This window comes from Pollachius pollachius, assembly GCF_949987615.1.
Source record: "Pollachius pollachius genome assembly, chromosome: 15".
NCBI classification, from domain to species: Eukaryota; Metazoa; Chordata; class Actinopteri; order Gadiformes; family Gadidae; genus Pollachius; species Pollachius pollachius.
The window spans coordinates 14,536,095-14,548,814 of NC_136948.1; the positions used below are offsets into that span (position 1 = coordinate 14,536,095).

Sequence of the window (12,720 nt, forward strand, 5' to 3'; positions counted from 1 at the left end):
ACATAGAAATAATCCAAGACATGCAACATTGGCTCTAAACACAAAACCCCAAGACCAGCTGAAGACCTTTTCTACACCAAAAGACATACAACAGTTACCCTCAGTCAGCTATTGCATGTTATCGCACAGATATGCAATACAAAGCAAATCATACATATCATATGATCAAGCATATACATATATATATATAAATACTACACCCCATAGTAGATTGATGACAATACACATGATGGAAGTATGAAACTTTGTTACAAGAGCATTAAGCAAGCTTTCACTAACAACCCCGGAGCTCTGCTTGTCAGACACTCGTTCCAAACAAGCTGAGACGCTTAACATCAAGGCTTGTGTCTTTATAACCCGACGGCCAGGCGACCAGCTCTAGCTCCAGGACTGACTGGTATCAAGACACCGGGGATAGTGTGCATTCTCTTTATTGAGCCAACATTGACATAGGATCCCTCTTCCTGCATCAAACAATTGTAAACTAATAGATGTTAAATGTTGTGCTAAGACATTTACAGAATTTATAACTCAAGGTTTTCCTCTGATGCCTTTACATATGTATTCATGTCCACGAATTGGCATTAAAGCGTGATCAAATTCCATAAAGATGAAGGAACATGGTGTTTTTGAATCAGAGCATTAAACACACTAGGTAGCCCTGTTACGCTACAAGGCCACTTCACTAGGAGACGAGCTCCATCGGTAGAAGCTCAATACATGGTGACCGTATTCCACCCTTTTTAAATAGTCAGTTGCATAACGTGAAGATAGCCTCAAACCACCAGGGGTGATAGAAAAACCAGAAAAAGCAAAGACAACCGTTTCTTTTCAAGAGCAACCCTTTGAATAATTTCTTCTTGAAAAGGGCGATAACGCGAGGGTACGGTCTACGGCTATTCTGCCGCCTGACAGCCCGCTCTGCATCCTGTGGACCAATGCAGGCAACAGCGCATCTTATTGTATTCATTGGCATGAGAGAGAGAAAGGAAAGGAAAAGGAAATAAGATACACAGCCTCTTCTCATCGTCGCCAGGGGCAACGTTAAATACGTCTCGACTAGTCGCTGCGGTGGGCTTGATCAGAAGCCCAGCCTTTGCCCGTATTGGTATTAGAACTGAACTGCTATTGGTCTAGCTGGTAGTGGGCCGCTCAGTCTAAATCGGATTGCCTTTGGTCTGTCTTTGCACGTCAAACTCTGCTCCCCTACCCCCCAAACCAACCGGTTCGTTTGAGCGAAGCCCGCAGGTCAACCCCCCCCCCCCCCCCCCCCCCCTCAACCCCCCCTTCACGAGCATTCATGACATGGTGGCAAAATAGACAAGGAGTGAAAACACGTTAAGCATGGTTCGTCTGCCGGGAACTAGCTTTTTTTTTGTTTTTAATTGTGGACATACTGCATACGGCAAGCTCTCCCATCAGTCCCAGTTCTCCCAGTCTTCGTCCAGCTGCAAGAGGAGAGGCACGGAAAACATTTTTAGGATAGCTGAGTGTTTAAAAAACTGAATGAAACATCCTCCTATGTTCTGGTAGATGAAACTGAATCTGGGGTGGGACTGAATCTAGGGAGGGGATCAGGCAGGAAAGTATTGATCCTTCCGGATTTCATTAGTAAAAAACATGAGCACCCCATTTGTGTAATCAATATCATTTCTCATCAAGTTTTTCCCCTGCACAGACATTGTGTCACCAATGCGAAAAACCACATGGGCTTTATAGCAAATGACAAGTTAAACTAGGTGAATGCCAGTTTCATGTGGTCTGTAAGGAGTGCTCACCTCTCCAGAGGCCTCTACTTTAGACAGGGCCAGTTGGACCTCCTCCTCTGTCATGTCCAGGTCGAAGTCCTTCTCCCAGTCCTCACTCACGTCCGTGCTGGAACCTGGAGGAAGCAGGAGAAATGATCACATGAACAACTGGAAAACCCTTCTATAAAAATCGATGAGTCTGGCCCATTTTGTTTGCTCATCAAATATTTATATAGTGAGTCAAGCATTCCTAAAAAAATTCTGTGGTGCAATAAAATAAATAAAAGGGAAATTCCACTTTAAAATGTTGTACATTTTCACCAAGATGTCATCTATCAGAGCTATTAAAAGTATGTCTGCATCTATATAGAAATAGTTTTAAAATATGCCTTTCAATTGCAGAACTGAATCTTAAATCAAAATCCTATTACGATTTGGGCTCCCAAAATTAGGCTTTTTAACATTTAGCTTCCCCAAACCACTGACTACTAACAAACTAACTGCTTGGCCCCTCAAGGGTCTCCCTGCTTACCTTTCTTGCCGTTGTTGGATGGCGTGGACTTCCCGCTGTCGGAGTTCAGCTCAAACACCCTCAGGTCCTGGGGTCCTTCTTCCTTTGTGGTTTCGGTTCTCGGGGCTGCGCCAGAGGCTCGGGTCGGGGCCCGGTCCCCGGTCTTCTCTAGCTGGGCTTTGGCCTCTGGCCGGGCCTGGGCGGGTGGAGGAATGTTCAGGGCGGGACTCTGGTCCTCCTGCGTCTGGTCTGTTGGGGGTTTCTCCAGGTGCACCGTGGTCATGTGGGGCACCAGCTCTGTAGCGGCCGCGGCGGTGGCGGCGGCGCTGGGCTCGGGCTTTAGCACCTCCAGCTGCGTGGGGAGGCTGACACTGTCGCTGCTGACCGACATGGCGGCGTCCCGCTCGCCGCACGGGGACATGACGGGGCTGGTCGTGCTGGACGGGGAAAGCTGTGAGGCGGCGCCATCGCTGGTGGTGGGATGGTGGGGGTCAAGCGGGGGCGTGAAATCCAGTCTGGACGACGTTGCGCCCAGGAAGTCGTCTGGTGGTAGAGAGAGACCGGCGTTACAGAGGTTAAGGGTGTTGGTGCGTGTTATGTGGGTGGTCCGACATCATAGTCGCCTTACCTTCCTCCTCCTCCTCCTCCCATCCCAGGGTCTCCGAGTGGGTGGTCTGCTCGGCTCTCTGCTTTAAGGCCAGCCTCCTCGCCTCCTCCTTGTGATTGACATTTGCATATGAGTGATGCGGCACAGCACGTTTCCGCCCATTCAGTACTCATTTCCTTTCTAGATTTATTTTTAGGACTGAAGTTATTTTCTATTAATTATCCAGGATTACTTTAATTAATGAGGGGTTAGGCGTTTTGCTTAAGGATCCCTACAGGCAGACAACGGATATTGGGTTAAGAAACTAGAACCGTATCGTCCCGCTAGGTGTCATGATGTGAACTGTCCAGCAGGCGGCGCCTATGGCACAGTGTGAGGCTAAATGCGGACCGAGCTTGACCCTTTTCAGGGGTGTCTCACATTGGAAACAAAGAGAAGAAAAAGAGGTAAGGCAATTTACCTGTTCCAACTGAAAGACCTTGTAGAAATATCTCTGCCAGAATTCTGAATGAGCCACTGCTGCTGGCACCTGTGTAAGAAGACAAATTGTGTGTCTAAAACTCATGAATTCCTCTTTAAATATAGCGGGCACCACAATACAACAATTCATATAAATGAGTAAAACATCGTACCATTTTATTGTATAGGGCTCGTATAGAGGGACTGTTGACCAGAAGCTCTGATACTTCTCCCTTTTTCTCCTCCATACTGAAACTGGACAGCCAGTTGTCAAATTGCTCGAGGGGACCTGGGCAGAGACAGGCCAGGGGGGAAATCAGAAACCAATGACAACGAATGACCAACTTAGCAGCTTTCAGTATCCAGCCAACAAATGCACCATTAATTACTATCACTTTTAATCTGGTTTACTTGTTACTTCCTTATTTTACCTCTCATTAAACAAAAGTAAAATAGTTTTTTATTTCGTTATGAAATACATTATGACATTCATAATTAAACATTATTATCATTATAATAATTAAACTGAGTCGCAATAACATGTTAATATTATTGTCAAAACAGTGAGATGTGGCCATTAAAACAGTCACAGTCAACCAGTAGTTTGAACAGCTGAGGATGGCTGAGTGAAGCTAGAATGACTCATGTAAGTTCTGTCCGCCAGCCTGGCAGAGCAGCCAGGGTAAGGGCTCCTACCATCAGGCTCGTTGCAGTAGGTCGCCGGGTCGGCCTGGAGGCTGTAGAGTCGAGCCTGAGGGAGATATAGAAGGCTTGGCGATTCGTTCTTTGTCTATCACAAGCTTGTCATGTGCTTGCATTTACTACTTAGACTACATGGGAAGAAAGTATTTAAAGTTTCAAATGGCAGACAACAGCCTGAATGAAAATGTTATCATTAGGTCTTCAAAAGCTTATAAATACTTTTGTAGATTTAGCAAAGCGACACACACACACATTGTATGAGAATGGTAAATGGTAAATGGACTGCATTTATATAGTGCTTCTTCTGTAACCAGTGTCCCCCCAAAGCGCTTTACAATATTGCCTCACAATCACCCATTCATACACACATTCACACACCGACGGCGGAGTCAGCCATGCAATGGCGACAGCCAGCTCGTCGGGAGCAGTTAAGGTTAGGTGCCTTGCTCAGGGACACCTCGACACTCAGCTTGGAGGAGCCGGGGATTGAACTAGCAACCCTGGGGTTACCAGCCAACCCGCTCCACCTCCTGAGCTACTGCCGCCCCCGATTTACCCCCGAGAAGGAGTATATCGCGTCAGAAGCCAAAGAACATCTCATCATTGGAATTATCCACTTAACCAAAACATATTGTTTTCTCAGAAGATGCTGCTTCTGAACATGTTTCCATTGCGAGCCTGACCAATAAATTATATATATTATTACATATTTGTAATAATAAAAGAATTATGAATTTTGGTGACATAATATGTTTGGCCAGTTGGCAACAATTATGCATCATCATACTAATACTTCCATCGTCACATCATTCAGTTTGTAAAAGTGTGACTCTTTTACTGTAGAAAATGGCACTTTACTTTTCTACTACTTAGAAAAAAAGGTTTGGTCCATTTGATTTATGTTTGTTCGGTGGGCTCTAAGCCTTCTCCATTGCAGGAAAGCTGCCACAACCAAATAATGGTGCTATCCATTTGTATGGTACGCTGGTACGTCTGACCTGCTCTAGCAAGAACATGACGTAATTTCCTGGCTCGAAGCACCTTAAAGCGTTCCAGTTTCTCATTGGCTAGTCATTGTTAGCTATATAAGCCTCTTTAGCAAACCAGCTCGAAAACAAACAACACAACTTTACATGGTATTGCACGCACAGCAAGACCGTGCAATGCATAAATTGGTGACCGGAATAAAGTAGCAATGTAATCAAGTGTGTAAGAGCATTTAAAATCTAAATAAAAATGACCAACGTGGTACAAATACAAAGAAAATAATTCTCTTTACGGGCGCAGCCATTTTTGTTGTCGAGTCGTACGGTCTACTCTCAGAACTACGAGTGGGAAGGTTTATACTATGAACAAAAGGGGGCATGCCTCCGTGAAATGCCGCAAGAAAGCTGGGAGATTTAAACCTTAAGGCTCGTATGGGTGGGCGTACCATACAAATGGATGCACCATGATAGGCCACTAAAAAACTTGACAGGGCAAAAATAAGTGCCAGTCATCTTGCTATTACTATGTTGGCATGTGTAGGACTATCGTCTGGTATAATTAGCGTTCTCATAATGAGGTAAGTCATTGTACATAGAACCCACACCAATGTGCACAATAATTTTTTTATGTCTCATATAATTATGTGGGAGTGGATTTCAGTGTCATCATATGTATGAACTTCCTTGTTGCTACCAGTGCATACTGGAGGTGCAAACATGTACTCAAGTAAACGAGCATTAACAAACCATAAACGATTCCAAAAGAAATTGTAATCCGACATTGAGTTGCTGGCCCAGATGTAGCCTAACTAAGACCCAAATAAACCGGAAACGTCTCATGATTATAAATGTTCTATAACATTAAAATAGTGTTGAGAAGTGATAATCACTTGCTCTACAACAGTAAAAAGCAGCGGAGGGGAGCTCTGGTATGATTGTAATGCACACTGACACAATACAGGTTAAACTGACACATTTGATATCTGAACATTCATTGATGTAAACTATCTGACTTATTTTGTAAACCTGGGAACCAAACAAAGAGAAGTACTGGAGTAGGCTACTTGTTCAGATTTTAGCATTAGACTTCAGCCTCCCTGGAGCATACTGCGCCCAATCCCCCAAGCAATTATTATTTGTGCTATTCTTAAATCTCTCTGGAACTGAAACAATGAAATCCTTTGTGGTGACAGGAAACTTTAAACCCTGCAGTGAGAATTGTTTTAACATGGTAAAACAGGTGGGGATTCTAACATTCAATCCACCTCAACCCAAATACTACTAAGAAGAATTAAGTAATTTAGCAGAGGCTTTTTATCGAAGGCGATTTACAATGGATTTATTTGAATGCACATTAAAATAAATGCATTCAACTGCAAAGGTTAGATAGATACAAATGTACAGCTACTTGTACAGCACATATTGCACATGATGCACATATCAGAAGCAGGTAGGATTGAGGCTTCTTTCTCAAGGATGTCTAAGGCGTACTGAACCGAATCAGGCTTCAAACCCAGGACCTTTTAGCAGGGAGTCAAACACACCAACCAACAGACTATCCTGTCCCCAATCCACACAGACACCACGATGGCCCACCTTGTTGCTGTCGTAGACCTCGGTGGTTCCTGCCGGGGTCGCCACGAGTGTGATGACATCACAGTCGATTGTCATGTCCGGGGGAGGGGCTAGAGTGTCTGTTATCACCCCTAGAAAACTGGAAAGTCCTTTCTTCACCTTTTCTGTCGTCTCTGAGGAGCCCTCAACCTGAAAACATAAAATAACATTATTAAAAATACTATTCATATAAAAAGGTCACACGTTGTATGAGGTGAAGCACTACGTACTATATCAAAGTCATATGCAATGACGACCAAGTTATAATATATTACATACATTTTAATTTATACTGTTTAATTCTCCATCTCCATTGCAACATGGTGTATGATGTTTAAACCTTGCATCTGAATAATATATTGCTATGATATTGGCATTGTTTTCAGGTAGTTGTACATTTGTATCTATTTAACCTAAGCAGTTAAAAGATAAAAAACTTCTTTCAATGCATAACAGAGCTGTGTTTCAATAAAGGATATATATGTTACCGCAAGTTTGCTTCTGACAGCGCTGGCTGTGGCCACAATTGAGCAGGCAGTGTCATGTTGTACAACATTGGAGAACTCTGTCAGATCTCGCTTTATGAATTCATAGGCCTCAGACGACTGCAAGAGAGGAACAGAATGATGGCATTGAATGAGATTACAATAGAATGATATAAACAGTGGCGGTGGGTCAATAGAGGGTGCTAGGGCGCCACCCCTCCGTGAAATATTCACTTGACTATATCTGCCAACTATTAATCAACTATTATCAATACATCAACAAAAATACATAGCGTTTATCCTCGTTTAATTGTGTGACATACCTGTCACTGCCAGCAACCATTTAAATGCATCTGAACGTCAATGGGACTAGGCTAGTTATTGGTCATTCAAAATAAAGCCTCCTCCAAGTCAGGGGCGCCGGCCACGTTGAAGTCAATGTAAGCTGGCTAACTTTTTGCTGTCTATCAAGCAGAGACAGCTTTTCATTGGCGCAAGAAAATTCACCCTCAGGTCGCAGCAGTGTGCGCCCCAGGCCAATGGTATCGCTTTTCTTTTTTGTTATCACCACATGATTGGACAATTCAGCGAATCAATCAAATAGGCTACCTCCCTCAGCAGCATTCGCTCAACACAACTACATGTAGAGAAGAGATAGATCGCTAACTAGCAGAGAGTTGTAAGCACTAGTTTCAAACCATTTCAGTGGAGGAATTGGACTCCCCAATCAATGTTATATTTAAAAGGAGCAAGTAAGTTACATATTAATTTAGTCTTTCGGCCTGTAGCGTATAAACAAAATGAAGCAACTGTCCCATATTTCTAACTGCATTTGAAGTAGACATTGAGACTCACAAAAAATGGACGCTATAGGACAGTGATCATGATTTGTCTCAATATCAGAATAGCAACAATGGGTCAAATAGCAATGGCTGGTGGAATGGCCATAAAGTAGGTCTGTTTATGCAGTGCAAGCTTGTCCAGGCCCTGCAAGTCAGGATGTAGGCTATGAATCTGAATGAATAGTAGGTAAATAGGTAGTGGCCATCCCCAAAATGCACCAGAACACAGGAAATCAAATCTATGAAATTCAGTTTTTTTCAACATTTTTGATCACCAGCCGCCACTGGATATAAATGATATAAAATGATACAATGATATAAAAATACACAGCAGAGAGAGAGAATCAACTTCCACTAGGGCTGATGTATTACCTTATCTTTGACGGCCTGAATGCTTTGCTGAAACCAGCCTCCCCACCAATTTTCTCTGCAATAAAAACAAGAACATAGCTTACGTGATATAATCGCAGTATAAATCAAATCTCCAAACTACGATTACAATAACGTTCGGCGGGATGGACAGGCCATTATGAAACATAGTAAAACACCAAGCTCTGACATGTAGGAGAGTTTTGAAGGGATTTGTTTCATGGTATTATTGAACTGCTTCAAATGCTAAACTAGTTAGCCATGATGTCGCGTATTGCTATGACTACCACTGTGGCAGTCCGGTGCTCGCTATTATAATTCGACCATTACAGTATTAATGTCCTTTGATGAATAATGCTGTCCTTCATATTTAAAGGTGTCGCGGTGCTTCTGTCCCATGGCGAACGCAGGAATACTCACTTGCTAAGCTAATGCTAAACAGCTGGCGCAATGTTTTGGTAAACAGATCAGACTTCCTCGTTAATGTGCAGGGTTCCAAGATTCATTGTTCAAATCAAACTAACAAGGCGTTCTGTAAGCTGACAGTCAACAACATGTAACATAAAATTGTTCGATGCCAAGTCATGGTTATATGTTTAAAACCAAAAGTATTTTGCGACTTTCTCACCCTTCAGCCATCTTCAGACGATGACATCATCAATATTTACTGAACTCTAACCCCAACGGTAATAATTGAAAAACAAATAGGTCACCTTGTATGCATATTTAAAATACAATAGAGTTATTGTTGACGTTTGCAAATTCAATACAAGCTGTTTTCAATGTTATTACCTTACTTTATTGCTTTAATCAAATAAAGAAATAGTATGTCAGCGCTGTCTACGGAGGCTGCGAATGGACAAACTGAACTAGAACGCGTACACAAGATAAACCGATAGCAGAGCAGTTGCATATTTTTTTTATCGTTGTGGCCTCTATCTTATCGTGCTCTGATGCAATCATTAATTGCAATCAATACAATAAGAAATCAATTAGAAAGCAACATATACTAAACGAAAGCCCATTCTTCTCATTTATAAAAACATATAGTAAGTTTATTACGCACAACCAAAAAAGTACTAAGCATAATATAGCCTACATACAATCGACTATTGAAGTAATAACAAAAACTCAGCCAAAGAAGTTAATTGTACCGAAAGTAACATTAACCTCAACACTAAATATTATATAATATTATTAATAATATTTTATATATTTTTTAAAATAATATTTTAGCTTAAAAAATGTATCTAGGAAGTCACTCTACAGTTTATGTTTGAAACCAGAACTACCATTGGTCTTGAGATTTGACATTGGAACAGAGAAGCTCTCTTTGAAGCGCTCCCGGGCCGAGCTCTGGTTAATTGGGACCTCAATGCTCGCCATTGTATTCAGGGGGTCGAGCCATGAAAGAAACTAAATGCCATTGTGCATCCAACTAAAGCCCCCTCTCAATGTGCTCCTCAATCAGTGTAATCAGTGTCAAGACTTTCGCACCTGAATATCTCCGTAGAACTTTTATATTGTTGCTATATCTGTGCGAAACTGCCCGTGTGTGCATGTGCATATGTGTCCGGACCACCTCCCAGCTGTGTCTCCCTCCTCATCAGTATTCCGGGGTGAAAAGGAGACAGCCTTTACTGTTGTATATGAGGAATAGATCAGACTGCAAGCTTTTGGATGAGTGTTCTCCCTTAATTGAAGTCCTGCTTCAGCCAGACGCTGCACAATATGTGCATATGTTCGTCAATATGCCCCTCCTGTCCAGCCCCTCAATCCCAACTAATTGGGTCTTTCAGTCCTCTAATTAACTGGGCTCTACTGATCCAAGGTGAATACAATACCCACTATTGATTAGTATTTGAATCAGTTAAACTGAATCAGTTCACCATATGTCTGCATGGCAATAGCAGGATTGAGTCATATGACATGGAATTATATTTGTTACATGATGTCCGTTTAGTGTCCGTCACCGTGTTCATTCATCATCGCAAAAATAAACGTGGTATTAGAAAAGTGAAGTCAGAGGAGTGCATCGTTAGGGTGTTTCTGTTTTGCAGAATTTACTTTAGTTTGATTTAGGTCGGATGTAGTGGTTGAAGAAACAATTGTACATTTTAACCAAAATTGTAACCAAATACAAATGTATTTGGTTACCTTTTCTTACTCCTAAAAAATAATACATTTTACCATGATCAATGGCAATCATCATAACCATAACTTTAAATTCACATTATAACTCAAAAGCCTAGTTTCTATCTTTCTGACAAAGATGTCACAAAATCAAAGCTGCACACAAAAGCCTTTTATGAAGACAATGTTTCCACTATCAGTTAGCATACGCTCAGAACCGCTAAGTTGACCACAACAGCACACACAGAGGCACCGGGCCATATTGTTTGATTTAAGATGCATATCCATTAGGCTCAATGCACGCATCGCAGCCAGACACACTCGCACACTCCATGCTGCTCACGCCTGCACCGTGGGTTAATACCATCTGGTGACGATCAGCAAACACCAGCTTTGCACAAGTCAATGTGTCTAATTATCCACCTCCAGCAAAAGCGGAGGCAGTTCCCCACTAATCCCCACAATGTGTTCTGCTTCCCATTCCCACCTGTGCCCAAATAAAGCCAGCGAGTGTGTGTGGGGGGACCCGGGATCTCGGTGTCAGGGGACCAGGGACCAGGTGATGCTGCAGCGCTAGTACCCCCCCCCCCCCCAGCCATCACACACACACACCACCCCACACCCACCCCCCCCAACGACAGAAGCCCCAGTGCCGGGCCCAGGGTTAGCAGCTGCCTCCACCCCCACTGGGATGCCCTACAGCTGACAATCCCCCAGTACTGACAGGGGCTCTTTACAGTGTCAATAGCCTCATAAATTAGAGCTAACCGCTATTGTGGTGAGCAAGGTGTCACGGCTTTTGGCTCGGCGGTGCTTGTTACCATGATGAAATGTAGATTGAATGGAGGAGGCCTGTGTCCCAGGCACGAGAGCATGGCCTCCCCCGGCCTTTGTGTTGCCCGGGCGGCTTTTGTTGGACCCCATTCAGGGTCCCTGTGTGGAGGAGGAGGAGCAGAGAGGGGAGGGAGGTGGGTGAAAAGGAGTTACATCTCTTCATCTCGCCTGCCCATCGCGGCGAGCTCATCTGTCAGCCGTGGGAGGATAAGCATGTATTTTACACGCTTGATTTGTTGCTAAGTGAAGGCCGGCCCTTGTTCCATTGTTTGGTTAAATTATGTCCTTGGCAATCAGTCTGTATAATGGTTATGTTTGCCGATCAGCTGATTAATCATTACTTAGAGAAATCAAACATTGCAGTTGTTATTATTATTGTGTAAGTGTGTGTATGTGTGCTTGCATCATTATATACAAATCGCAAAATCTTATTGCCAAGTAGGTCCTGAGCAGTTTAGATGAAACTATGAAGCGCTATGATCCTATATTATTACCCTACAATAAGTTAAGATCTTTTTCTTTATCGGGACATCTTATTCATATGCTCTCAGAAGGGCTCATCCCATCACCTCCCGTGATTCATATTTTCCCTAGTTACGTGTTTACTCTTTGAAGCGGGGGACAGTGACAAATCCTGCAGGCGCGGGGATGACAGGTCGAGAGACGGCCATGTCTCTCCGGCGCGTTGGACAAAAGTGACGCGACGCAGTGGCGCCTGTGTCATCCTTTCATCTCCTACACCCTGTTGAGGTGAAGATGGATGGTCCCCAAGCTGCAAAACAACACATTCAGCTCCTCGACCGAGGCATTGTCTGGCCCTTCTGTCCCTGCTCCCTAGTTAGCAACGCGACTGCTTCTTCTTTTTTTTACTTCCCTGGTTCCCCTTCCCCGGCTGTTATGTCAAAATAACCCTCCGGGCCTAGTTAAAGAAGTATTAGTATTCAGATGATTACATTCTCCCTTGTACGGTACTTGCTTCTGTGTAAAAGGTTGTTGCTTAACTGTTTGACATCTCTTATAATACCTTGAACCTAAAAGGTATTATAAAGTGAAAAGGTAAAATTAAAAAGTGAAGGATTGTGTTAAACACAGGATGACAGAAACAAGGATTTTTATGACAAAAGTTTAATTTAAGAAAATAGAAATCCCATTCCATTGGACACAACCTTTTTGTTAACATTTCTTTAGCTCACATGAATCAGATAAATTATAGGCAACAATCTTTTGCCAATCTGACACATTCCTAGTGCATTTTGAGCTTCTCAATTTAACATAGCAAAGAGATCATGTATAAAAATAGCAGCAGTCTCCATAACAACAACAACGGATATATACAATATTCACAAGCTCTGGCCCCTGCCAGGATTACATCAGTCCAGGTCACAACCTCCTGCGAGCAGCCATAAAGTTCAGTCACACGCAACTCCTGC

At 43.0% G+C, this 12,720-nt stretch overlaps 1 protein-coding gene across 2 annotated transcripts; it reads right to left on the reverse strand.

The window, feature by feature from the left end:
* Window positions 1–1,288: 1,288 nt before the first annotated feature.
* Window positions 1,289–9,058, reverse strand: bsdc1 (BSD domain containing 1). Of its 2 annotated transcripts, none has more exons than XM_079751888.1 (11): window positions 8,952–9,058; window positions 8,327–8,381; window positions 7,116–7,232; window positions 6,610–6,777; window positions 4,022–4,076; window positions 3,499–3,614; window positions 3,327–3,395; window positions 2,888–2,975; window positions 2,281–2,802; window positions 1,779–1,882; window positions 1,289–1,448 (listed from the first exon to the last, which is right to left on the reverse strand). In XM_079751888.1, the coding sequence occupies exons 1-11, from the start codon at window positions 8,960–8,962 to the stop codon at window positions 1,419–1,421; spliced, it is 1,335 nt and encodes a 444-aa protein (XP_079608014.1). In that variant the 5' UTR covers window positions 8,963–9,058; the 3' UTR covers window positions 1,289–1,418. The 2 variants fall into 2 exon arrangements, with proteins under 2 accessions (XP_079608014.1, XP_079608015.1); XM_079751889.1 differs by lacking the exon at window positions 8,952–9,058 and adding an exon at window positions 8,744–8,855.
* Window positions 9,059–12,720: the final 3,662 nt, after the last annotated feature.